Consider the following 23,876-nt stretch of genomic DNA (forward strand, 5'->3'; position numbering starts at 1 on the left):
TTTTCGGTTTATCCTTCATTTCAAGAACCTCCTGCAGTGAACACCATGACAGGAGAAATGCATGGCATAAGGCTCTTTCTTTAAGAACATAAGAACAACTTTACTGGGTCAGACCAGTGGTCCATCAAGCCCAGTCGCTCGTTCTTAGTACGTTTATTTTGTGTTTTGTGCTCATATGAATAAAAATTTGTTTATCATTGATGTTTTTAATTTGTTCTTACCCTTATTTTACTGTTGTAAAACGCTTAGTATCTGATAAGCGTTCAATCAAATGTACAATAAACTTGGCCAATCCAGGTCCCTAGTACCTGGCCAAAACCCAAAGAGTAGCAACATTCCATGCTACCGATCCAGGGCAAGCAGACTATGGACTTTTCCTCCAGGAAATTATACAAAACTTTCTTTAAACCAGCTACGCCATCCGCTCTTACCACAACCTATGGCAATGCGTTCCTGAGCTTAACTATTCAATGAGTGAAAAAATATATCTTCCTATTGGTTTTAAAAGTATTTCCCTGTAACTTCATCAAGTGTCCCCTAGTCTTTGTAATTTTGACAGGTGAAAAATCAGTCCACTTGTACCCGTTCTACTCCACTCAGGATTCTGTAGACTTCAATCCTATCTCCCCTCAGCCGTCTCTTTTCCAAGCTGAAGAGCCCTAACCTTTTTAGTCTCTCCTCATATGAGAGGAGTTCCATCCCCTTTATCATCTTGGTTGCTTGCTCTTTTTTGAACCTTTTCTAGTGTCACTATATCTTTCTTGAGATAAGAAGACCAGAACTGAACACATTACTCTAGGTGAGGTTGCACCATGGAGTGATACAGGGGCATTATAACATTCTTAGTCTTATTAACCATCCCTTTTTAAATAATTCCTAGCATCCTGTTTGCTTTTATGGCAGCCGCCACACATTGGGCGAAAGGTTTCAACGTATTATCTACAATGACACCCAGATCCTTTTCTTGGGCGCTAACCCCCAAGGTTGACCTTAGCATCCAGTAACTGTGATTTGGGTTATTCTTCTGAATGTGCATCACTTTACATTTATCCACATTAAATTTCATCTGCCACTTGGATGCCCATTCTTCCAATTTCCTAAGGTCTGCCTGCAAATTTTCACAATCTATATGAGTTTTAACAGCTTTGAACAGTTTAGTGTCATCTGCAAATTTAACCACCTCACTAGTCGTTCCAATTTCCAGATCATTTATAAATAAGTTAAATAGCACCGGTCCTAGTACAGACCCCTGTGGCACTCCACTGTTTACTCTCCTCCATTGAGAAAAATTACCATTTAACCCTACCCTATGTTTTCTTTCTGATAACCAATTCCTAATCCACAACTGAACTTTGCCACCTATCCCATGACTCTTTAATTTTCTCAGGAGCCTCTCATGTGGAACTTTGTCAAAAGCTTTTTGAAAATCTAGATACACTACATCAACTGGCTCACCTTTATCCACTTTTGCCACTAATGCCATCTCTCTCTGTTATCCACCCCATGACCCTGGGGTGTTATTGTATCTCCCTGTACCTCATACCTAACCCCTTTGACCTTGGGGAGAGACACTTTATTTCCCTGTTTTTTAGTTCTAATCCTTGGCTCTGTTTACAAAATACTATAATGCTCAGTTTGCAGTCATGACAATGTCACGACAGCTTTAACAGGATGTGATGACATCACCCACTGTGTCAGCTCTTAACCAAGATAGTGGAAAACAGGATTAAAAAGCATTAAAGGTGACTTCAGCATATCTCTCATCATTTTATCCTCAGATATCTCTGCCACTCTCTCCTCCCCAGGAAGCATGCCTGCAGGCTGGAGATCTCTACTCTTGTACACTTTCTGCATCACTCATCTGAGACCTATAAAACTCCAGTTTCCATTTCAGATGTTTGCTTCTTTGGTAAATATTGGTCTAGGTGCAGATTAACGAGGTGCAACACTTGTCTATTCTAAGAGCCATCTTCCTCTGTCCCTGGCCCGAGTTCAATTGTACATATAGTATGCAGTAATATATTCAAAGGTGCACATTGCAAAGATTTTGAGTATGAGACGTCCAATGAGCTAGCATACACTGATATGGATTCTTGAGGTTTCGATGGGGGTGTGGGGGGGGTGGGGAGCAGATGTGACTATGGTTTTCTAGTCTATTATGAAGTTTCTGAGAGGGCATAGACTGAAGCTGAGGAGGGAGGTCCAGGACGAATATCAGGAAGTTCTGTTTCACGCAGCGAGTGGTGGACGCCTGGAATGCTCTCCCAGAGGAAGTAATTGCAGAATCCACTGTTCTAGGATTTAAGGGTAAACTAGATGCACATCTCCTTAAGAGTGGCATAGAGTGATACGGGGAAGGGTAAATTAGATGCACATCTCCCTTGAGAAGCATACAGTGATATGGGGACTAAAACTAGGCCATGGTACACCTGGCGGGGCCTCCACGTGTGCGAATCACCAGACTTGATGGACCCAGGGTCTGATCCAGAGTAGAGAGTTATGCGGGGACAGAAATCCCACTCATCCCCGCCCGTCCCCATCAGGATCCTCTCTGTCCCCACCCGTCCCCGCCAGGATCCTCTCCATCCCCACCTGTCCCCGTCAGGATTCTCTCCGTCCCCACCCGTCCCCGTAAGGAATTACCTCCATCCCCGCCCATCCCCATAAAAAGCAGCAATTACTTCTGACAGGATCATCAATTCCACAGTTTCTTTTGCTGTTTTCCTTGTGGAATCTCTTTGGTGGAACCCTTTTTTTTGTTTTCTGTTCAGGTAATTAACTTATAAACCCCCTCTTTTACTAAGGCTGATGTGACCATTATATTATATGGACGAACCCTTCTTCCAAAGCCTTCCATCCCCGTGGGAGTCCCATTGGCTAGAGGGGGGTCCCCGTGGGAGTCCCGTGGGTTATGGGGGGATTCCCGCGATCCCCGTTCCCGTGCAGACCTCTAATCCAGAGATGGCAATTCTTATGTTCTATGTTGGCTGTTATTCTGATGTGTGTTGCCCATCTGTGGCAATTGTGCTGAAAGCTCTGCCCTGGAAGGTGCTTGAGGTTCTCAGAACAGAGTGGGATCCTAGTAGATTTCTGAGGGTGAATGGGGGGGGGGGTGTCCAGCTTACTTATAAATGATGATCTGCTCTTGCATCCTGTGGCTTTTTCTTTCTAGCTCTTTGCCAGTACATGGGCCCCAGCACACTTGCAATGATTTTTAGTTCTCAAAGTGACTTAATTGTAGTCACACACAGCCAAACCCTAGTTTAAATGCAAACCAGATGTACATGTAAATTTCCCCCCACCCCCTCCTCCCAACAAAACAATTTCCCAAAGAACACTCGTCGTGCACTGAGGCTGACGTTAAGTGAAGATCGTGTGCAATGCTATCGCACACCATCTGTGTAACTATAACTGGGCTCCTCTCATTGCGGTGTCCAACTGCAAAAACCACAGAACATCTAGAAAGCATTTCAGCACCTGAGAAGGCAGAATGGGCTCACCTAAGGGTAGGCCAAGGTAGAGGGAGGTTGATGGATGCAGCCCTCTGTCCACCCTGAACACGCTGGAGGGTGTGCACCTCTTTTTTGTCACTAGTCTGAAGTCAGAGAGAGAGGTGCTGCCTGTGGTGGAAACCTGTCTGGCTACCGATCTTGAGAGGGACCTTAGACAGCTTATTTCTTTACTTGCTCCCCCTTTTATTAAACCGTAGCGCGGTTTGTAGTGCCAGCTGTGGCAGTAAGAGCTCCAACGCTCACAGAATTCCTATGAGCATCAGAGGTGTTACCTCCGCTGCCAGCGCTAAAAACCGCACTACAGTTTTGTAAAAGTGGGAGTTGATTTTTTTAGCCCGTCCTCCCAAAGGAGCTCAGTACAGGTTACAAATCAGGTACTCAAGCTTTTTGGGCTACACAAAGAGTAAACCAGTCCTGCCGGATGGCAGCTATTCTCATTCATATGAAACTGCATCAATCGGTGGATTCTGGGGTGGGGGGTGAGGACACACTGGAATTCATCCCAGAATATGTTTATAAGAACTAATTTACCATAAAGAAATAATTTATGATACCAGGCACAAATTTCCCCTCACTGCACACAGGGTACGTAAGCGCCAACAGAGTCTGGCACCTCTGAATATGGACAGGTTATCTAAAATGTCATGTTTCAGAACTATGCAGAGAGAGGCAGCATTTCACTGGGGTCTATGTCTTTAGGGGAGGATTCACCTATAGCCACAGATACAGATTATTTCCCTGTTTCTCAGTGCTTGGTACAGTATGGGTCATATTATACAGCACACAAATTGTTATTCTTAAAAACAATTTAGACATTAAACTTCTCTTCCCTCTCTGTGAGCATTTAAAAGGGGGGGGGGGTACATGCAATACATATGTCACCTATGTAGAGTATAAATAATAACAGTTTTGACAAGTATTCCTGTCCTTCTTCTTAATACTTCAGCAAAGCCCCCTGCGGTAACTCACCGGCTAGAGCCAGAACACAGACTATGGAACGGATGATCTGTGCCCTCGTCGGTGCTCTCCTGCTCCTTGGTCGAAGCATCTTTTCCCCTGGAACGGTAAGAGCCGGCTGCTTCTCTGACTTTCCAGGCTGCACTTCCCTCTGCGGTCAGCCCAGGGGGAGCCGTGGTGTGCGTTCTGTGGCTCCAGGCTGTTGTGAGGTGGAGTTTCTCTGCCCCAACATTGAGCTCATAGCTTAAATAGTCCCTGGTGTGCTTCCTTGTTTTAACCCTTTCATGCTGCTCCTTCCCATCTCTTTCAGCTAAAAACCTAGAGCTGAGTGCAACCCAGTCTGCGAAGAGGGTCGATTAGTTTTGGCCATACCAGGCTTCAGCCCGAAGGGACCTGGTGCTCTAGAAACATTGGCACATTCCCTGGAGTGCTTCTGCAGGAGAAATTTGCAGGTCTGCTCTTCAAGCCCTGCTTTTCAGAATAGCCACAGGGCGTCTTCTTCAGGCTTATTTGCATATATTAGGTCTGAGAATCAGGTTAATATGCATTGCACTTGTTCCTAGAAAACTTGTTTGTGGCCCTTGAGGACCAGGTTTTGCACATCTGGTTTATACCATTTTCAGGATTTGAAATTTCTGTGAAGACATTCTCTTTGTAGCCACAGGAAGAGGTTGGCGCTCATTTTCCCCTGTGGCACACGTGTGATTAGCCTGGGATCAATTACACAGTTGTTGCCTCTTTGATTTTGTACATTTCCATAGATTCATGGTACCTGTGTGGAAGTCATGATACCTTTTCATAGACCAAAATACCAAGCCGCCTTCCATGATAAAGAATTTCGATCAGTGTTGCTCACATCTTGCTCTTATCGACATTTTAGAATTCAGTTGAAAACTTACCTCTTTTCAAACTATTTTACTGAATAGTTTCTATCGTGTTTTCTTCTTGTAATTTTTCATTTATAATCTTTTGTAAACCACATTGAACTTATGGTTATGCGGTCTAGAAGCACGATGTTATGTTATGTATACAGGAAGTTGGGTTGGCTAATTTTTTTATGCTCTCTTTGAAAAAAGTCTGAAACCGTCAAAGACCCCCCATTTTCTTCAGGACCAGTAAGTAAACTAGCATGTACCTTCTCTCTGAAAATCATGCAACTACAAGCTCTATGACTCCAGTGAAATCTTCCAGCTCACACAGTACAAGTTGTTTAAATAAACTTGATTTTCTGTCTGAGGGTGGACTAGGCCTTACCCAGTCCTAGGTGTAGGATGTCTTGGTACTGCTATCACTGGAAAGTTGCGGAGAATTTCTGAAGATTTCTACTACACCCCCCCCCCCCTCCGTATTTGCGGTGGTTCGGGGCAGAGCCGGCCCGCAAATATGAAAAAAACGTGAATAATATTCGGGCTGGTTCTGCCCCTATTTTAAGCCCTGAAAGCTCCCCCTTAAGCCTTACCTGGTGGTCTAGCAGGTTTTCAGGCAGGAGCGATCTTCCCACGCTCCTGCCCCGTGCAGATCGCTCACAGGAAATGGCTGCCTTGAGCTCCCATAGTCTCTTGAGCCATTTCCTGTGAGCGATCTGCACGGGGCAGGAGCGTGGGAAGATCGCTCCTGCCCCAAAAACCCGATAGACCACAAGGTAAGGCTTAAGGGGGGGGGGGTGGCCTTACAGGGCTTAAAATAGCCTGAAAAATGAAAGTGATTTTTTTTTTTTTTGTTTAAAACCGCGAATAAGCAAATCCATAGATACGGAATTCGCGAATACGGAGGGGGAAGTGTAAATGCTTCTGAGCAGAATAATTTTTGTTTACTGTATTTATTTATTTAATTGCTTCAAGGCTAAAGTCGTACTATCTGTCTTCTCTTAGCCAGTAGGATTTTAAGTTTCCTTAATTTTCCACACTAACCCCATCCCCCACCCCCTTTTACTAAGCTGCAGTAGAGGTTTCTGTTGCGGCCCGAAGCGCTAAATTCTATGAGCGTTGGAGCATTTAGTTCTCCACAGCGGCTTAGTAAAAAAGGACCTATGTTTTCAAGAAAAAAGGACCTATAAATTAACATATAGCAGTGACAGAGGAGACAAGAGTTATGTGCCATGGTGCTGCCCTAGAGCCAGTGAAAGGCAGCAGAATTCTTAGTCTAGATTGCAAAATCTTCACTGAAGGCACTGATATATTTGTGTGTCTCCAAATGATAAATTTCATTCCCAGCAATAGGTCTTCAGATGACAGGGCTTTCCATCCTGGGGATCAGCACAGGGCGTTGCAGGGCTCTAGGTATACAGTCCGTTCTTGTTATTTGCGAAAGAATGGTGCCCGGAAAAGTTTGCAAACCACGAAATTGCTAATAACAAAACACTGCATCTATGCAGTACATTTTGTACCTCAAAACTGTGTAAAGTGAATAATGGATCCTATAGGAAAAGTAGGGTTAGGTTCCTGCATAGGACGACATTTGACTAAAACCATAGTAGAACATTTAGTGCAGGGGTCTCAAAGTTCCTCCTTGAGGGCCGCAATCCAATCGGGTTTTCAGGATTTCTCCAATGAATATGCATGAGATCTATGTGCATGCACTGCTTTCAATGCATATTCATTGGGGAAATCCTGAAAACCCCACTGGATTGCAGCCCTCAAGGAGGGACTTTGAGATCCCTGATTTAGAGTGTTGCAAACATATTTTTTTAATATGCAGTACTGCTTATAGAAGTAACATTCTTAAACAAAATAATTGCTGGAGAATGAGGACAGCAATTAAGGCCCCTATTACAAAGCCATGGTAGCGATTCTTCTGTGACAAATGCATCAAAGTCCTTAGGAACTGAATGGGCTTTGGTGCATTAGCCACGCAGGGACATGCTACCAGGAGACTGTTCCATGCATCTATCACCCTTTTTCAAAGGATTCTTGTTCCCTTGTCCTCCTTGCTGCTTTTTTTCATATCTACCTAGCCATGGCAGCTGTGCTGAGTGATGACTGAAGACAGCTTCCTTTGAAGCTCCGTGACCTGCACTGCATCACGTCACACCTGATAACTATCACAGTAGATTCTCTTTGAGAACGGGTTTTGGGGAATGAGAAAGCGCTTTTCCTTCTGCTCACAGACATTTGGTTAAAGCCATGTAGTGATTCCACTTGCTAAACTGCTCATATCTTGTGCTGTAATGGTAAAAGTGGCATTTCTCTCCTGGACCCTCTCCGATACTCTAGTGTTGATTGTAGGAATCATTGATGTTGATGGGCACCAGATGATCATTTTCAGGGCTCTCTGTCCTGTTAATGAGTTAGAATAAATGGGATACCTATGTGGGATCACTGCGAGGGTCATACCAATGAATAGGGTCGCTAGGATATAGACTTAATAGAGCAGGTCAGTAGAGTTAAGGGGGCCAGTAGACTTAAAAGGGGGTCAATGGTAAGGGCAGACTTGATGGGCTGTAGCCCTTATCTGCCGTCATCTTTCTATGTTTCTATGTATCTGTTTCCACAGCTCTTTAATTTCTGAAGGGGACCTCAGTACTCTTAAGATGGCGGTAAGGAGGAGAGAGGGATTTATCATGCTGGGCCGAATGATCGTGTTTGATCTAAAGAAGTCGTCAGCTGGTTCACCTGATATTTGTTCTTTCCTGTTCAATACAGAGCTCCCAAATTCTGTAAATGGCACCTAAGAGGATCAGTTATGTGTGTAATATAATTAGCTAATTGGCATTTAATTGGAGATATTTACCCAAAATTGTCCTTAATAAGCACTAATTAGCATATGCCCCTATTCTGCATACTGAGTATCTAACTTCTCTCATAGTAACATAGTAAATGACGGCAGATAAAGACCCGAATGGTCCATCCAGTCTGCCCAACCTGATTCAATTTAAATTTTTTAATTTTTTCTTCTTAGCTGTTTAGCTAATAGCTAAGAAGAAAAAAATAAAAAAATTGAAATTGAAATGTGTAACTCCAAAGGTGGTCTGGCCAAGGGAGGGTCATGCGCATTCCTAGGATTTAGGTGTGGAGTTATAGAAAACTTCTGTTTCCATGCCTGGTTAGATGCAAGTATTTACCCCAGCCTTTGGCAGCTTAAATACTTACAAAAAACAAAAGGAATTGACCCCAAAATATCCACAAAGAAGAAAATCCAGAGAAAACCAAAAACAAACTCTGTGGAGTGACGATGTTCCTAAATGGACTTTATTTGAAAGTGTCAAAGTTCCAAAGGTACACTAAAATCATCCACATAAAATAATTCCATCCATATAAAAGTAAATCATCCACATAAGAGCCTTAAAGGACCTAGTCCGCTAGGGATACAGGACCCAACACGGTCTGCGTTTTGACAAAAGGTCTTCTTCAGGGGCCCCTGGGGGTCCTATAAAGGTGAGTACGTGGGAAACAATTGTGTGGTGAGCCGGAAGTGAGACACTGTTTGTGTTGGCAACATTCTAGAGCTCAGACTGTGATGTCATAATGCCTCATTCCACCAATGCCTAAGTTCCGTCCTCATCTGCGCATGCCTCAAACACTTTCAAATCCGAAGTAACAAAAAACAAAAGGAATTGACCCCAAAATATCCACAAAGAAGAAAATCAAAAAACAACTCAGTGGAGTAACGATGTTCCTAAATGGACTTTATTTGAAAGTGTCAAAGTTCCAAAGGTACATCAAAATCATCCACATAAAATAATTCCATCCACATAAGAGCCTTAAAGGATACAGGACCCAACACGGTCTGCGTTTTGACAAAAGGTCTTCTTCAGGGGCCCCTGGGGGTCCTATAAAGGTGAGTACGTGGGAAACAATTGTGTGGTGAGCCGGAAGTGAGACACTGCTTGCATTTACTTTTATGTGGATGGAATTATTTTATGTGGATGATTTCAGTGTACCTTTGGAACTTTGATACTTTCAAATAAAGTCCATTTAGGAACATCGTCACTCCACAGAGTTTTTTTTTTTGTTTTTTCAGCTTAAATACTTACACCTAAAGTTAGGTGCAAAAATGACTTAAGCTGGTATTTTACAAAAATAGTTCTGTGCTTAGAGCTAGAGAATGACATGGGGACAAAGTTTGTCCTCGTCCCCACAGGCTCTGTCCCTGTCACTGCCCTATCCCAGTGAGCACGGTCCCCATCCCTGCAGGCTCCATCTATGTCCCTACCCCACCCCCACGAGCTCTGTTCCCATTCCTGCCCATCCCTGCGGACTCTTTCCTCATATGCCCAAGCCTCGAAGACTTATCATTTTATATTTAAATCTTTTTATTAATGTATAAAAAGAGACAATATTCTGTACAACTGTATATAAATCACAAATAGAGCCTTCTAGTTCAATGTATTTTTGGCTGAAGAAAAACTAGAATTAAGGTTATTTTTCCAGCATATAATCAAATTGGGAGGTTTTGAAGTTGATGAGGTGGTTTCCCTCTCTAGTATGTTTTTCCAGTCTCGTACTTGCAGCATAAGGGTATCGGAGGCTTTTTCCTCTTTTAATAGCGTTTAATAGTACTCAAACAGTTTTGACAGTGAAGATCACAGTTTTTCATATTTTGTACTGTTATAAAAGATTTGAAATATTTCAGAACTGAAGTAAAAATTTGTGGATGTTGATACTCCTGCATATTTTTGTGCTGATCAAGTCGATTAATCCCCCATTCCCCCAGGGACATCTGATAAAGTGTGAGCCCACTGGAAGAGATAGGGAAAAAGGCTTGAGTACCTGAGTATAAACCACTTAGGGCTCCTTTTATCAAGGTGCGGTACGGGTTTAATGCACGGAATACCGCACGTTAAACCGCCTGCCGCGCTAGTCTCTAACACCTCCATTGATGAGGCGTTAGTATTATGGCTTGCCGCGGGGGTTAGTGCGTGATGAAATGTCCGACGCGCACCTTGATAAAAGGAGCCCTTAGGCTATAAGTGGTATATAAATCAAAAAATAGCTATTAAGATACTTTAATTTTCCCTGTTTAAACAAAAATAATAAATGTTAAGAGAGACGAAACATTTGGTTAGGAATATGTCAAATCCTGCAGTTTCCTAAGGTCTTCAGTTCTTTAAAATTTGACCCCTAGGTCTCCTCCGCCTCCTCCTTCAATCTTGACTCCAGAATAAAGGGGTGGAGGAGAGTCTCTAGACCAGGGGTAGGGAACTCCGGTCCTCGAGAGCCGTATTCCAGTCGGGTTTTCAGAATTTCCCCAGTGAATCTGCATGAGATCTATTCGCATGCACTGCTTTCAATGCATATTCTTTGGGGAAATCCTGAAAACCCGACTGGAATACGGCTCTCAAGGACCGGAGTTCCCTACCCCTGCTCTAGACAGCTTCATGCCCTACAAAGAAACTTTCCCCAAGTTAGGGGACTGGATTTTAACATGCTTTCCTTTGATATAGATCAGGGGTTTCAAAGTCCCTCCTCGAGGGCTGCAATCCAGTTGGGTTTTCAGGATTTCCCCAATGAATATGCATGAGATCTATGTGCATTTACTGCTTTCAATGCATATTCATTGGGGAAATCCTGAAAACCCGACTGGATTGCGGCCCTTGAGGAGGGACTTTGAGATCTCTGATATAGATGGTTCTTCTTATATATTTTTGTACAATCACTGTTTTCTCGATGAGCGATTGGTTTCTAATTCTTTAAATCTAATTAAAAAAATATAGTGGCTCGTATGATCAGTCTTTGCCCTTCCTAAGCAAGAAAGAAGCAGGAGGTTCCCCTCAGCTGATCTGCTTTGAGTGCACCTGGGGGCAGGGTGTGTGTGAAAATGCTCTGTTTAATGCTGTTCATTCCCTATGGTTAGACCAGTGGCGATGGTTTCCTGTCTGCTCCCTCACATTCGCCGATACCTCCACCCCTACTAATAATAAACATAGCTCTCTGTCTAATACATCACTTCCTCTCATTTTTCCTGACATCCTGGTGTCCATCTGACCTCGACTACATCTTTCTCTCTCTTTTTTTATTCTAAGATAAATTTAGATATTTGAGATTTTAGAAGGAAACTATAGGATGGGGTGGAGCGTGGGCTGCCTCATCATTTCCACCTCAAAGATGACATGACAATTGAGACAGGACTGCACTGGCTTGGCCAGATTCTAGGCTGGCGTGAACTGCGACCTGTTGAGCTTATTGCTGGTTTCATTCACCATCCGTGTTATTTTCAGCTGTCGATGACGGGTTCGAATTGCACTCGTGTTATTTTCAAGCACCACTTTTGTCCAGTAATTGTGTGATCCGTACAAAGTGAAAAGCTCTAAAAGTTTCAGAGTCTACAGATGTTTCTATCCACAAGAAGGATGAATTCAATCAGGCTAAGTATTTACTGAGAACTTTTTAATTTGGACAATGGTTGCTGTTAATCTGGCTCAAACAACCAAAGCTGAATGAAGAACTGGAATGAGGAGATTGGAGGGAAGTTTAGTCAGGCATCGCATCCTACACCAAAATCCCAAAGGCAGAAAGGTTCAGTTAGAGGGATTCATTTCTCAAACTTATATTCTGCATTAACCGGGACAAAAACCTGCACACCATTAAAACAAAGAACAACAAAAAATACACTACATAGAACTGTTGTGAAATAAACAGAGAAACAAATATTTAGGTGCTGGTTTTGTGCGGCAGGGACGTTCATTTTAGAAGCAGAACTGTCTAAAATATTGACAGGTCAATACAGACACATAAACGTATATTCTGGCACGTGTGTATATATTCAGGTTTATCAGGTTTATTTAAACATTTGATATACTGCCTTATTAAAATTCCAAGTGGTTTTACATAATATCAAATCAAAGTATAATTAGAACGTACGTTAAAAACAAATTACAAACAATCAAACGCACTGACAAACATTAACTTACCGATACATGATGGAGAAGGGCAGAAATACAATTTGTATAAAGAGAAAGAGAGGAGAAGAGGGATCAAGACAAAAGGAAGGGGAACAAAGTATAAAAAGTCTAGAATTATGTAAAATAAGCTAAAATGATTTAAAAAATGGCAAGGAACAGATTTCCATTACCATCCTTAGAAGGACTATTATACACCATATCAAGGGATGTAATTTCTCTTATGTAATTTGGTGCTGAATTCCCAATGGTGGGGGCCGTGACAGAAAAAATACTAGTGCGTATAGTGTTAATGTATCTCAAAGAGGGGATGGATAGCAAGTGAAATAGCAACCTAAGGGCCCCTTTATAAAGCCGCGGTAGAAAATTCCTATGAGCCTTGGTGCATTTGCCATGGGAGAATCACGTTGTAAAGGTTTCTTAGCCAAAGCGGTCACAGAGACCAGTTTTGTTTTCTGGGAGTATGTGTGTGGGGTGGAGGAACAGCAACCATTGCGGGATATAGAGTAGGGTTACCAGACGTCTGGATTTCCCCGGATATGTTCTCCTTTTGGGGACATGTCCGGGGGTCCAGACGTCTTTTCAAAACCCGACCCTTTTTCCGGGTTTTGAAAAGTCTCCTGTCAAAATTGTGCCAGGAAGGAGCATGCGCAGACGCAATGCGGTGACATCACGTGACACCATTGTATCGTGTCCACGCATGCATGGATGCCATCTGGGGGCGTGGCTGGGGGGCAGAACCAAGGCGGAACTGGGTGGTCCTGGGAGCGTGGCCATGGATCCAGATTTTCTTGAAGGAAAATCTGGTAACCCTAATAAAGACGGCGATCTCTCCTAATTCAACCGGTGGAACGCTGTTCAATACAAGCACTTTTCTGAAATCTAGATGTCCTGATTAGCAGGTGTAAACTTTGACAACAGTCTTGATGGACATAGACGCTCACTCCCCCTTCTGAAATGAGGAATACATGTTCATTTTTTTAGACCTGTCCTGGTTCCACCCAGAACACAACCAGGCCATGCCTGCTTACCATGTGCAAAGAGCGTAGGTCTTCCAAGAAATTGTTAACACAATTAATTGTGGATGCCTTTTTCTAACTCTGTGGTTATTATTTGTTTTAGATTTGAATAATTCTGTATTAGGGACATTTTGTGGTGGAGACTGACTTATTTGTTTACTGCATTTTACAATGTTTGTGTTTGAAATGTTGGATGTAAATCTTTTTGTACATCACTTAGATTTAAGCGATTCATAAATTTAAAAAAAAAAAAAATCTTAAGAGTTTGTACAATTTAGATTTAGTTTTTTATGCAATAAAAACATTTAGATGGAAGTTTAGCCACATGCAAAACTCAAATTCCACTTATAAAATAAGCACCATTACCAATCTGAGTTTCAGTTCTGGGATTATAATGTGGTGTTTTTTTGTGTTGGCTCAATTAATTTTTTCCTCAATAAAAAGTGAATAAAATATAACCCCCCCCCAGGGAAGTGACGTCATTGGGCTGAATGGACAGGTGACTGCTCAACTCCGTATGCCTCGACCATAATTTCAGCGGCTAACCCTCTCTAATTTGCATTTTCAACCCTATTATTTGTCGATTTGATTGTGCCCACCTCGTGGAGACCGCAGCTGTCTTTATGGCTCACTCTGCCCACAAAACACTAAAGGATTTTGCTTTTGGACCACTGCACGCTGACCCCTTTAAGATGGCGCTGAAGGGAGGAAGCGTGGCTGCTCCGTCACTAGGACCTGAAACAGCTACAGGGAAGGATTCTTCTCCTCTCCCAACTGACCTCCCTGGCTGAAGTTTGGCAGTTATTTCAAGAAATCTGCACTGATATGAAGGGACTGTGTGGCAAATTTAACACGCTGGCATGGGACCTCAGAGCGGAAATGGCGGATCTTGGTAATTGGGTGAGGGATGTGAAATCTTCCTTGGAGGAACAGCAGGAAGGGTTGACTGTGGTGGATTCCTGCACGAAAGATATGACAAACTAGATCTTGAGAATAGGAGCAGGCGGACCAATTTAGGAATCCGGAGAATACCGGAATCCACAGACTATATAAACTGTGAGACCTTGGCTCAACAAATAGCTTTATTACTTTTGGCTACAGATCCGGAGCCCCGCTCTGCAACAGACATTCATATTGAACGTGCTCACAGAGCTTTAGCTACCCCCCAGGGCAATAAGCCATGAGATATAGTGGTTTGTTTTAAAGATTTCAAAACCAAAGAAGCTATACTACAGAAGGCCCGATCTCTCCCTGTGCTTAAATGGGACACGATGCGGGCAGCAAGTTTGTAATGTTGCTGTGCCTGGAAAATTAAAAAGGTACGGGGGAAGGGAAGGGGGGCTCGTGCACGGCGGGGGAGGGGGCAGAGAAGAGGGGAAGGGCGCCACTCATCCTCACTATGCATCTGGTTGGGTGTATAATCCGCAAGCAGCATGTATGCAGAAGCTGTCAGCCAAGTGGGTGCCCAAATGTTTGAATGCCAACGAGAACTGTATTTATTTAATTTTAAAAAAACATTTCTTACTTGCCCATCTTGCCATTCTGAACGAGTTACAAAATCCAAATTCATGACCAACGGACTTTCCTGCCTCAATCCCCACCCAACAGATATCAAGACAAACTGCAGACCTCACAGCATGATGGCTGAAACATCGGTTCTACCTATTCAGATGCGGCAAGACCCAGACAACTGCAACATGATGTCAAGTGGACACTACCAAGTGGCTTCTGCCAACTTTTTGCAACGACTAATTACTGTTGATGAAACATGCTTACGTCAGTCACTATGATCCTGAGACAAAACAACAGTCCATGCGATGGCTGCACTCAGGTTCTCCAAGGCCAAGGAAATTCAAGACCCAAAATTCAGTAGGAAAGGTCATGGCCATGGTGTTTTGGGACCAGGAAGGTGTTGTAATGACTGACTTCTTATAAGGGACCAAACAGTTAATGCAGAATACCACTGTAACTTGCTGTGCCAATTAAAGGAGGCATTGAAAGAAAAAATGAGAGGGAATTCTCTTAGTGCAAGACGAGGCTGTCAAAACGATGGATGTTTTGACACAGTTGGGGTTTCAGTGCACAGACCATCCACCCTATTCACCAGCTCTTGCTCCATCTGACTATTTTCTGTTTCTAGACCTTAAAAAGAGTTTGAAAGGGAGACAATTTTCGAGTGATTCTGAGGTGATTGCAGCAGTGACCAGACAGCAGAGTATTTTTTGGAAGGGTTACAGAAACGATGTGCCACGAGGGTTGAACTTAGGGGTGAATATGTGGAATAACTTGTAAGTTTCCTGGCTCCACAGCATTCTCTTCTTGTTTGGGCTGAGAACTTTTTCATCACTGGGTATCCTGCCTTATGAAATAATTGCACCAAACACATTTCATAAATCCAAAAACGAGAGAAAAGAAAGCCATTAACTGAGAGGACAGAGAGAAGAGGCCAAGGCACAGCAGACTAAAGGGTGACTTATATTAGATGACAAAGTTGTTCTTCTGTTCTGTGATTTTTGGGTTGTTGTTGTTCAACTTCTCCAGTCAGGACTATCCAGAAACTGTTGAGAGACAGAGAGTGCAGTGGGAGATAAAATTTATTATTTGAAAATGAGAGCATGCATGTAACATCTGGAAGTATTTTGTTGTGCTTGTAATATTGAAAGGAAGCAGAGCTTGGAGAAGGCCACGGTCTCCGCTCTCTCCTGAATGTTTTTGGACGTGAAAACTTGTTCTAGCATTGGACAGAAGAGTGGAGAATGAGGACTTAGGATCAAGGTAACCACTTAGCGGGTTGGAAATTTTTAAAGAAATAAATATGAAACAAGGCTGTTAGAATAAAATCTTCTGTGACCCAGATATGGTTTCAGGTCTGTGATTCTAAAGAATGCGCCATTCTCGACGTTTGGAGGGTCTTTGCTCACTCTATCTGTCCTGTTTGTTTGTTTTTCTGTTGAGCAGGGATTGTCACTCACATGTTTCATGCACAGCGCTGTCGAAATGCTTAGTGGAAGTAGGTTGTAGGGTTCAGTATTAGACAGCATTTGACCTTCCTCCCTTGCTCTCAGATTGTTTTGTCCAAATTGTTTTGCCATCTATGGAAAATCCTTCCTATTCCTAAACTCTCCTTTCTCCTCCCCCTTCCCTTCTTTTGTTTCACCCTGACACATAAGGGATGCTATAATATTTATACCCCTCAGAGCAGAAAAGTAGGCAGCCAAAAAGCTCTTTGGTTAGGAAGTTGGGAGGTGTGGTGACAACAGTTTTAAATAGAGCAGAGCCAGGGAAGGGAGGAGGTAAAGGGGAAGACCAAGTTTCTGTGAGCCTGAGGCTGTCACAGGAAGCGTGCGACTCCTTTAACCCGTCTGGGACAGGGAGATAAGAAGGGCCTCTGAGCGGCTTTTCCACCAGCCCCTGGTCGGCATTTCCTCCAGTGGGAATGGAACACCACGTTTTTCCTGTCGGCGACAGAAGCCTCTGGCTGTATTCTGCAGCCTAGAAAAGAAGTTCCCGCTTTATAAGCAATACAACAGAAACGAAAACCATTTAATCAACTTGTCACAAGAAGGTGGTGAAGATGAACGCTGTAGTCTGTAGCTTTTGATTATTATGAAAGGTTGCTGTGGAAAGTGACTGAGGAGGTCATGGAACCCGCTCACGTTCAGAAGGAACATTCCATGGCATTTCCTTCTGGAAAAAACAGGTTAACAAGGACCTGTACATGTACTATCTGCTTTCCTGCAAAGTATGCAACTTCTCGCCCCTTGCCTAGCAGCTAGCACACATTCCATAGAGGTCGCCCAGCCATTAACACACAATTATTGGCTGCTGACAATCAATTATTGATGTTAGTTGTTGTTCCTGCAACCCAAAAGGGGGTGTGGCAATGGGTGCGGTATGAGCGGGTCATGGGTGGTCCCAAATGTTATGCACAGTGTTACAGAATTTAGGGGGGGGGGAATGAATGTGCACCCAACTTGTGCGCCAGGAATTACAGCTCTTAATTTAAGTCATAGAAACATGACAGCTGATAAAGACCAAATGGCCCATCCAGAGCATCCACTATCTCCTCCTCTCCCCATTGGCTAAGGCTCTTAACATTTGCATCTCCTCTTCCTATAGGCTAAGGCTCTTTACACCTGCATTGTGAGGTCATAGAGCTTTATGGTTATAGAAACATGATGGCAGATAAAGGCCAAATGGTCCATCCGCAGCATCCACTGTCTCCTCCTCTCCCTATTGGCTAAGGCTCTTAACATTTGCATCTCCTCCTCCTATAGGCTAAGGCTCTTTACACCTGAATTGTGAGGTCATAGGGGAAGGATGCCATTTTCTTACAATTCAAAGTAATGGCAGCATTTGATACTGTTGAGTTTGACGTGTTGTTATGTAAGCTGGGCTCAATTGTTATTTCAGGTCATGTTTTAACCTGGGTAAATGAGTTTCTTACACTTCATCATTATAAAGTTACACCCAAATTTCATCAAGTTGGACACCACCTCGTGGAGTCCCTCATGGCTCCCCGTTGTTCCCAATTCTATTGAATTTTTATATGACATCTTTCTTGACAACTTTGGGAGCTAAATTATTTTCATATGCTGACAATATGCTCTTATACTATCTTTGCAAGGCGCAGCCAGTTGTCTTTGTCAGATTTAATTCTTTTTAAAAATAATAGACTTATTGTGTGTGTAGCACATGGCGTGAAATTCAATAAAGATAAAACAAAGCTACTCTGGCTTGACAGAATTGGGCAGGACATTCCTAAGGAGTTATCTTTCCCTGATGGATTGATATTAAGAGTCAATATAGTTGCCAAGATTCTTGGGTTTCATCTAGATACTACTGTAAATTATCTTTGAATTTACATATAGATTCAGTGGTAAAATTGTCTCTTTATAAATTACATAGCTTGAGACTTAGTTATCTCTTTGATGAAAAACATTTTTATAGTTTGGTAGAGGCCCTTATACTTTCCAAACTGGATTACTATTGCCTTCTTACTAATGCCCTTATATCCAGATGATCCCGAACACAGCGGCAAAGATGATTTTTGGGCTTAAAAAGTTTGATTTAGGGCATGCACTGTGTTCACATTATCATGTTGGACTTACAAGTTACTTGCAGGTATTCTTATTTTCATTTCCTCTCTCCCTGTTGTGTTCACGGACTGGAGATACTCGTATGATTTATTTCCCATCTTTTGCAGGTATAAAATATTTAAAGAAATCTTTATCAGCTTCATTTTCATATCAGGTAGTGTCTATTTGAAATTGAATTAAAATTTGTTCCTTCTTATTTGTTGTTCCGTAAACCTTAAGGCTTGCTTGTTTCAGGTTTCCAGATCTCGCAACAAGCATGATGCCAGCTGTGGAAACCCTGCGAGAACATATAAACGTAAGGCTGACCTGTTTCAAAAGTTTCTAATGTAATGTTTGTTCCATAGTGATTTGTCCTATTTACGAGAGTTGGCGGAATACAGTACTTGTTACCATTTTAATAGAGGCCTGCAGTGTTACCGGTTTGCCCGCTAATTTCCTCACTGTTTTCAGCTGCCAAAATATAACTTCCTAATCAAATTAAGTTCCTACATTTGACCACTCTAGGGGAGGACAGGGAAATTTTCATCCCTGCATGATTTAGTTGGTAAAAGTCTTCAGCTAGCTTCTGAAAATGAACCCTTAAGAAATACGGGGGTTTTGTTTCTCTCGAAAATGCACTAGCACTGGAAATCTAATCTATATGTTTGAAAGCGTGAGACATGTACTTCTTAATGTTGCCACCAGATGAGAGATGAATGCAGTGGTCTCTGGTAGGGAAGAAACAAAACACGTGACATTTTAAATCATCATTTTATTATGGCTTACACTGTACACAACGAACAACTAAGTACAAACTGTTTAACTGTTAATATCCTTCAAAGTACTCTCCCAGGTTGTCAATGCTTTGACAAAATCCTTCACCCATAAAGCTCATGATCATTTTGGCATACAACAGTCAAGGTGTTCTTGTGAGGGACCCACTCTGAATGCAAGTTATTACAAGTTATTTCTGTAGTACCACCTGCATCGTACAGTACGGGAGAAATGTCCAGAACTATTACACAACACCATAATCTACAAGACAGAGCTACTCCATAATCCTACACAGCAGATACCGTTATACGTTGTTAACAGTGTTGGGTTTGGGAGATCTTACAGCATCTCAGTCCATGTGACTTCACCTAAGTTAATTGAGAAATGCCGTTTTAAAACAGCATAAAACAGTAGAAATAAAGGGCCAAATTCTGTAACCGGCGCCTTAAAAGCAGCCCCTGATTGCCTGTCAATCATTCCAGGGTGCCGGTTACAGAAGCGCACCAAGATAGGTGGCTGAAATGTAGGCTTGGAAAACCCAGGCCTACATTTCAGTCGCTTATCTTGGCCACTAGACCGCAGCAGCCAAGAGTGGCAGGGACTCCCCAAAGCTGCAATTCTGTAACTGGCGCCCAGATCCCTAAGGTCCCTCCCATCTGGCCAATCGGAGTCTTAGGCCACTCCCAGTGCATCCCAGAATGCAATGGGAAGGAGGTCTAAGATTCCATTTGGCCCATGCACCTAAAGCCCCTCCTATGGGAGGGGCCTTAGGCGCCTGGGCCAAAGGCCTTAGGCCCCTCCCTGGTGCATCCCAGGATGAACATAAGAACATTTGCCTCCGCTGGGTCAGACCTGAGGTCCATCGTGCCCAGCAGTCCGCTCATGCAGCGGCCCAACAGGTCCAGGACCTGTGCAGTAATCCTCTATCTATACCCCTCTATCCCCTTTTCCAGCAAGAAATTGTCCAATCCTTTTTTGAACCCCAGTACCGTACTCTGCCCTATTACGGCCTCTGGAAGCGCATTCCAGGTGTCCACCACACGTTGGGTAAAGAAGAACTTCCTAGCATTGGGAAGGGGAAGGCCCAGCATTCAGAAGAGACAGGCCTGCCAGCCAGAGGGAGTGGGCATTCCTCTGGCGGGCCTTCTACAACAATGTGGATTTCAGGGGGTAGTTGCTTTAGAATGCCTAACACCACTTTTGGGGTTGGCTTCCTAGCCACGATTCCAGCGGCCATTTCAGCCACCATTTATTTAGGCGTCGGTAGGCGCTTCAACCCTGCCTTTTCTGACCATTGGCAGTGCACCTTTTGACACCTAAATTTTGGCGCTGGTTATAGAATTTCCCCCAAAGCACCAGAATCGCACCTACATATACTTTACAGCACTTAACACTACTATGAGTGTGGCTCATACCGGAAGTGACGTCAGGCACCATAAAGCGCCTACGTAAGCATGATTCACGATATAAGTAGGTGCTGGAAATGTAGGCCTGGAAAACTCTGGCCTATCTTTCACAGAGCTGCGATTCTCTATAGGATGCCCTCGTGTGATTGACACGTGATCGATGGCTGCTTTATAGGCGGCCACCAATATTGGCGCCTTATAAAGAATCCAGGCCTGTATGCCATAATAAAACGATGATTTCAAATGTCATGTTTTTTGCTTCTCCCCTACCAGAGTGGCAAAATTAAGAAGTACGTGTAACACTCTTTCAAGCGTATATATTAGATTTCCAGTGTTGGGCCATTTTCGAAAGAAAAAAAAAAAAGTTGCCATGATTTATGAATTAACCCTCGATTACGCTTTGGTTTTATTTGACAGTGATCGTGACAGGACCGGATAAATCAATGAGCTATTTTATTTCCTTTTGTAAGTTCCTCTTGCCTCGCTCAGCTTTACACCTGTGTTCTGATGGTTGTATGGCTCAGGATTTCCCTCTAGTGGTTATGCTATATTTTACAGCCACCAGTTTTTGGGAATCTTGTCTCGCAAACTTTCCGGCCGGGGGCACACTAAATCTAGTGCCCTGGCTGGATGGCACCTGGAAGTGCGCGGAGGCCCATCTGGCCGTGACCCGCTTTGGTAGGTGTGGAGAAAGGAGGAGAGACGCTGGCCAGGAGGAGAATAATCCACTCCGGTTGACTTCCTACAGGCCGTGCCTCTCGCTGCGGCACACCTGAAATCCGCAGTACACAGTTTGCGATACACTGTTGTAGGTAGTCAGAGGACATCAAAAAACAATTTGTAAAGGTTGTTTCTGGTTTTTTTGTTTAGCAGTTTCAAAACTGTATGAACAATTTTAAATGTCCTTGTAAAATATTTGTATTCATACATATGCAGAAGTTATTGTAATTGACCAATCAAATATTGATTGCAGTCCAAAACTTTTCATAAATACTTATTTTGTCATAAACATTCACCTACTTGCGTATCCCTGGTTGAAGTGTACAGTTCCACCCCCACTTCTTTGTTGTTTAACATAAAAACATAACATAAAACTTTATGAATTGCAACTACCTTGTGCTCCTATGCAAGTAACAAAAGATAAAACCAGCACATTAACTGCTGAATTTACAATCAATTAAAACCATACAATAATCATTTTCCAAATTTACTAAATAAGTTTTAATTAATCTTCTAAAATGCATGTAAGAGAATGATAGTGAAGTTAACGGTTGGATTATAGATTCCCATATGGCCACTTGCTAAGAAAGTAGATTGGTTATGTATCTTTTATACTTGCATTCCTTTACTGCCAGAAAAGTGAAATAACCAATATTTTGCAAAGATCATTTTGTAAACTTATCTTGATTACTTAAAGATTAATTAGTCAGCGTCCTCCAGTCCCATCAATGATGGCCATTGTTTTGTCACTCGGCTGCATCAGGATTTTTAGTGGACTGTGCTGCTCAGAATTCCTGCTGCTCCAAGTTCCTGGAGGTGCTAGGGGATTGCTTCCTGGAGCAAATGGTAAAAGAGCCGACAAGAGGCGACGCCACCTTGGACTTGGTCCTAAATGGTCTCACCGGACCGATAACAGAAGTAGAAGTAATGGTTCCACTGGGAACGAGTGATCACAATGTAATCAACTTTAAACTTGACATCGGGAAAGGGAAACATTCCAAAACCTTAACCACCACCTTAAACTTTAAAAAGGGTAAATACGATTGCATGAGAGCCATGGTAACAAAACGACTCGAGAAGATGGTGGACAAACTTGAAACAGTAGACCAGGCATGGTGCCTATTGAAAAATACTATTGCAGAAGCACAAGATCTCTACATTCCGAGGATTTCCAAAGATCGGAGAACTAAAGGCAAAGGAGAACCAGCATGGCTTACCATACAGGTGAAGGAAGCCATAAAAGAAAAGAAGGACTCTTTCAAAAAATGGAAATGCACGAAGACAACCGAAGCCTGGAACAAACATAAAGATGAACAGAAGAAATGTCACAAGGCGGTGAGGGATGCAAAACAGGACTATGAGGAAAAAATAGCCCGGGAGGCCAAAAACTTCAAGCCCTTCTTTAGATACGTGAAAGGGAAAAAACCTGCAAAAGAGGCAGTGGGACCCTTGGACGACATGGGAAGAAAAGGGTACATCAAGGAAGATAAACAAATCGCAGACAAACTAAATTCCTTCTTTGAGTCTGTCTTTACGAAGGAGGACACCTCAACAATACCTGAAGTGGAGAAACTGTTTACAGGAGAAATAGAGGACAGCCTCACCACAGTTGAAGTGAACTTAGATCAGATATACTACCAGATCGACAAACTTAAAAGTGACAAATCCCCTGGACCGGATGAAATTCACCCGAGAGACTTGAAGGAATTGAAGGTCGAAATCGGAGAGTTACTGCAAAAACTTGCAAACCTGTCAATCAGAACTGGTCAGATACCAGACGACTGGAGGAAAGCGAACGTCACGCCAATTTTCAAAAAAGGATCGAGAGGAGAACCGGGCAACTATAGACCTGTGAGTCTTACATCTGTCCCCGGCAAGATGATTGAATCACTGATCAAGGATAGCATAGTTCAGCACTTGGACACACATGACTTGATGAAACCCAGTCAACATGGATTCAGGAAAGGGAAATCGTGTTTGACGAATTTACTCCAATTCTTTGAGACCGTGAACGAGCAAATTGATAGTGGAAAGCCGGTGGACATAATATACTTGGACTTCCAGAAAGCATTTGACAAAGTTCCACACAAAAGACTTCTTAGGAAACTACAAAGCCATGGCATAGAGGGAGATATACAAAGATGGATAGGCAAATGGCTGGAAAACAGGAAGCAGAGAGTGGGCATAAATGGGAAGTTCTCCGACTGGGAGAAAGTGACTAGTGGTGTACCCCAAGGCTCGGTACTTGGGCCGATCCTTTTTAATATTTATATCAATGACCTGGAAAACGGAACATCCAGTGAGATCATCAAGTTTGCAGACGACACAAAACTCTGCCGGGCAATCAGATCGCAGGAGGACAGTGAGGAACTCCAGAGCGACTTGTGTCGGTTAGAAAAATGGGCGGAGAAATGGCAGATGAAGTTCAACGTGGAGAAATGCAAGGTAATGCATTTAGGCAGTAAAAATAAGGAATACGAGTACAGAATGTCAGGTGCAACTCTGGGAAAAAGTGAACAAGAAAGGGATCTGGGTGTACTGATAGATAGGACCCTGAAGCCGTCGGCACAATG

At 43.0% G+C, this 23,876-nt stretch overlaps 1 protein-coding gene across 2 annotated transcripts in view; it reads right to left on the minus strand.

Moving 5' to 3' along the window:
- The window catches only part of CD34 (CD34 molecule), a 74,489-nt gene that overhangs the window by 37,159 nt on the left and 13,454 nt on the right, over positions 1-23,876 (minus strand). The window contains exon 1 of one of the 2 annotated variants that reach the window (XM_033917970.1): positions 4,482-4,904. The exons of the other annotated variant lie outside the window; for it this stretch is intronic. Within the exon in view, the coding sequence (XP_033773861.1) occupies positions 4,482-4,560 (79 nt within the window). The 5' untranslated portion in view covers positions 4,561-4,904. Of the gene's footprint in view, positions 1-4,481; positions 4,905-23,876 lie in introns of those variants that run through there. 2 annotated transcript variants of the gene reach the window in all.

The sequence above is a fragment of the Geotrypetes seraphini genome, chromosome 13, assembly GCF_902459505.1.
Source record: "Geotrypetes seraphini chromosome 13, aGeoSer1.1, whole genome shotgun sequence".
Taxonomy (NCBI): domain Eukaryota; kingdom Metazoa; phylum Chordata; class Amphibia; order Gymnophiona; family Dermophiidae; genus Geotrypetes; species Geotrypetes seraphini.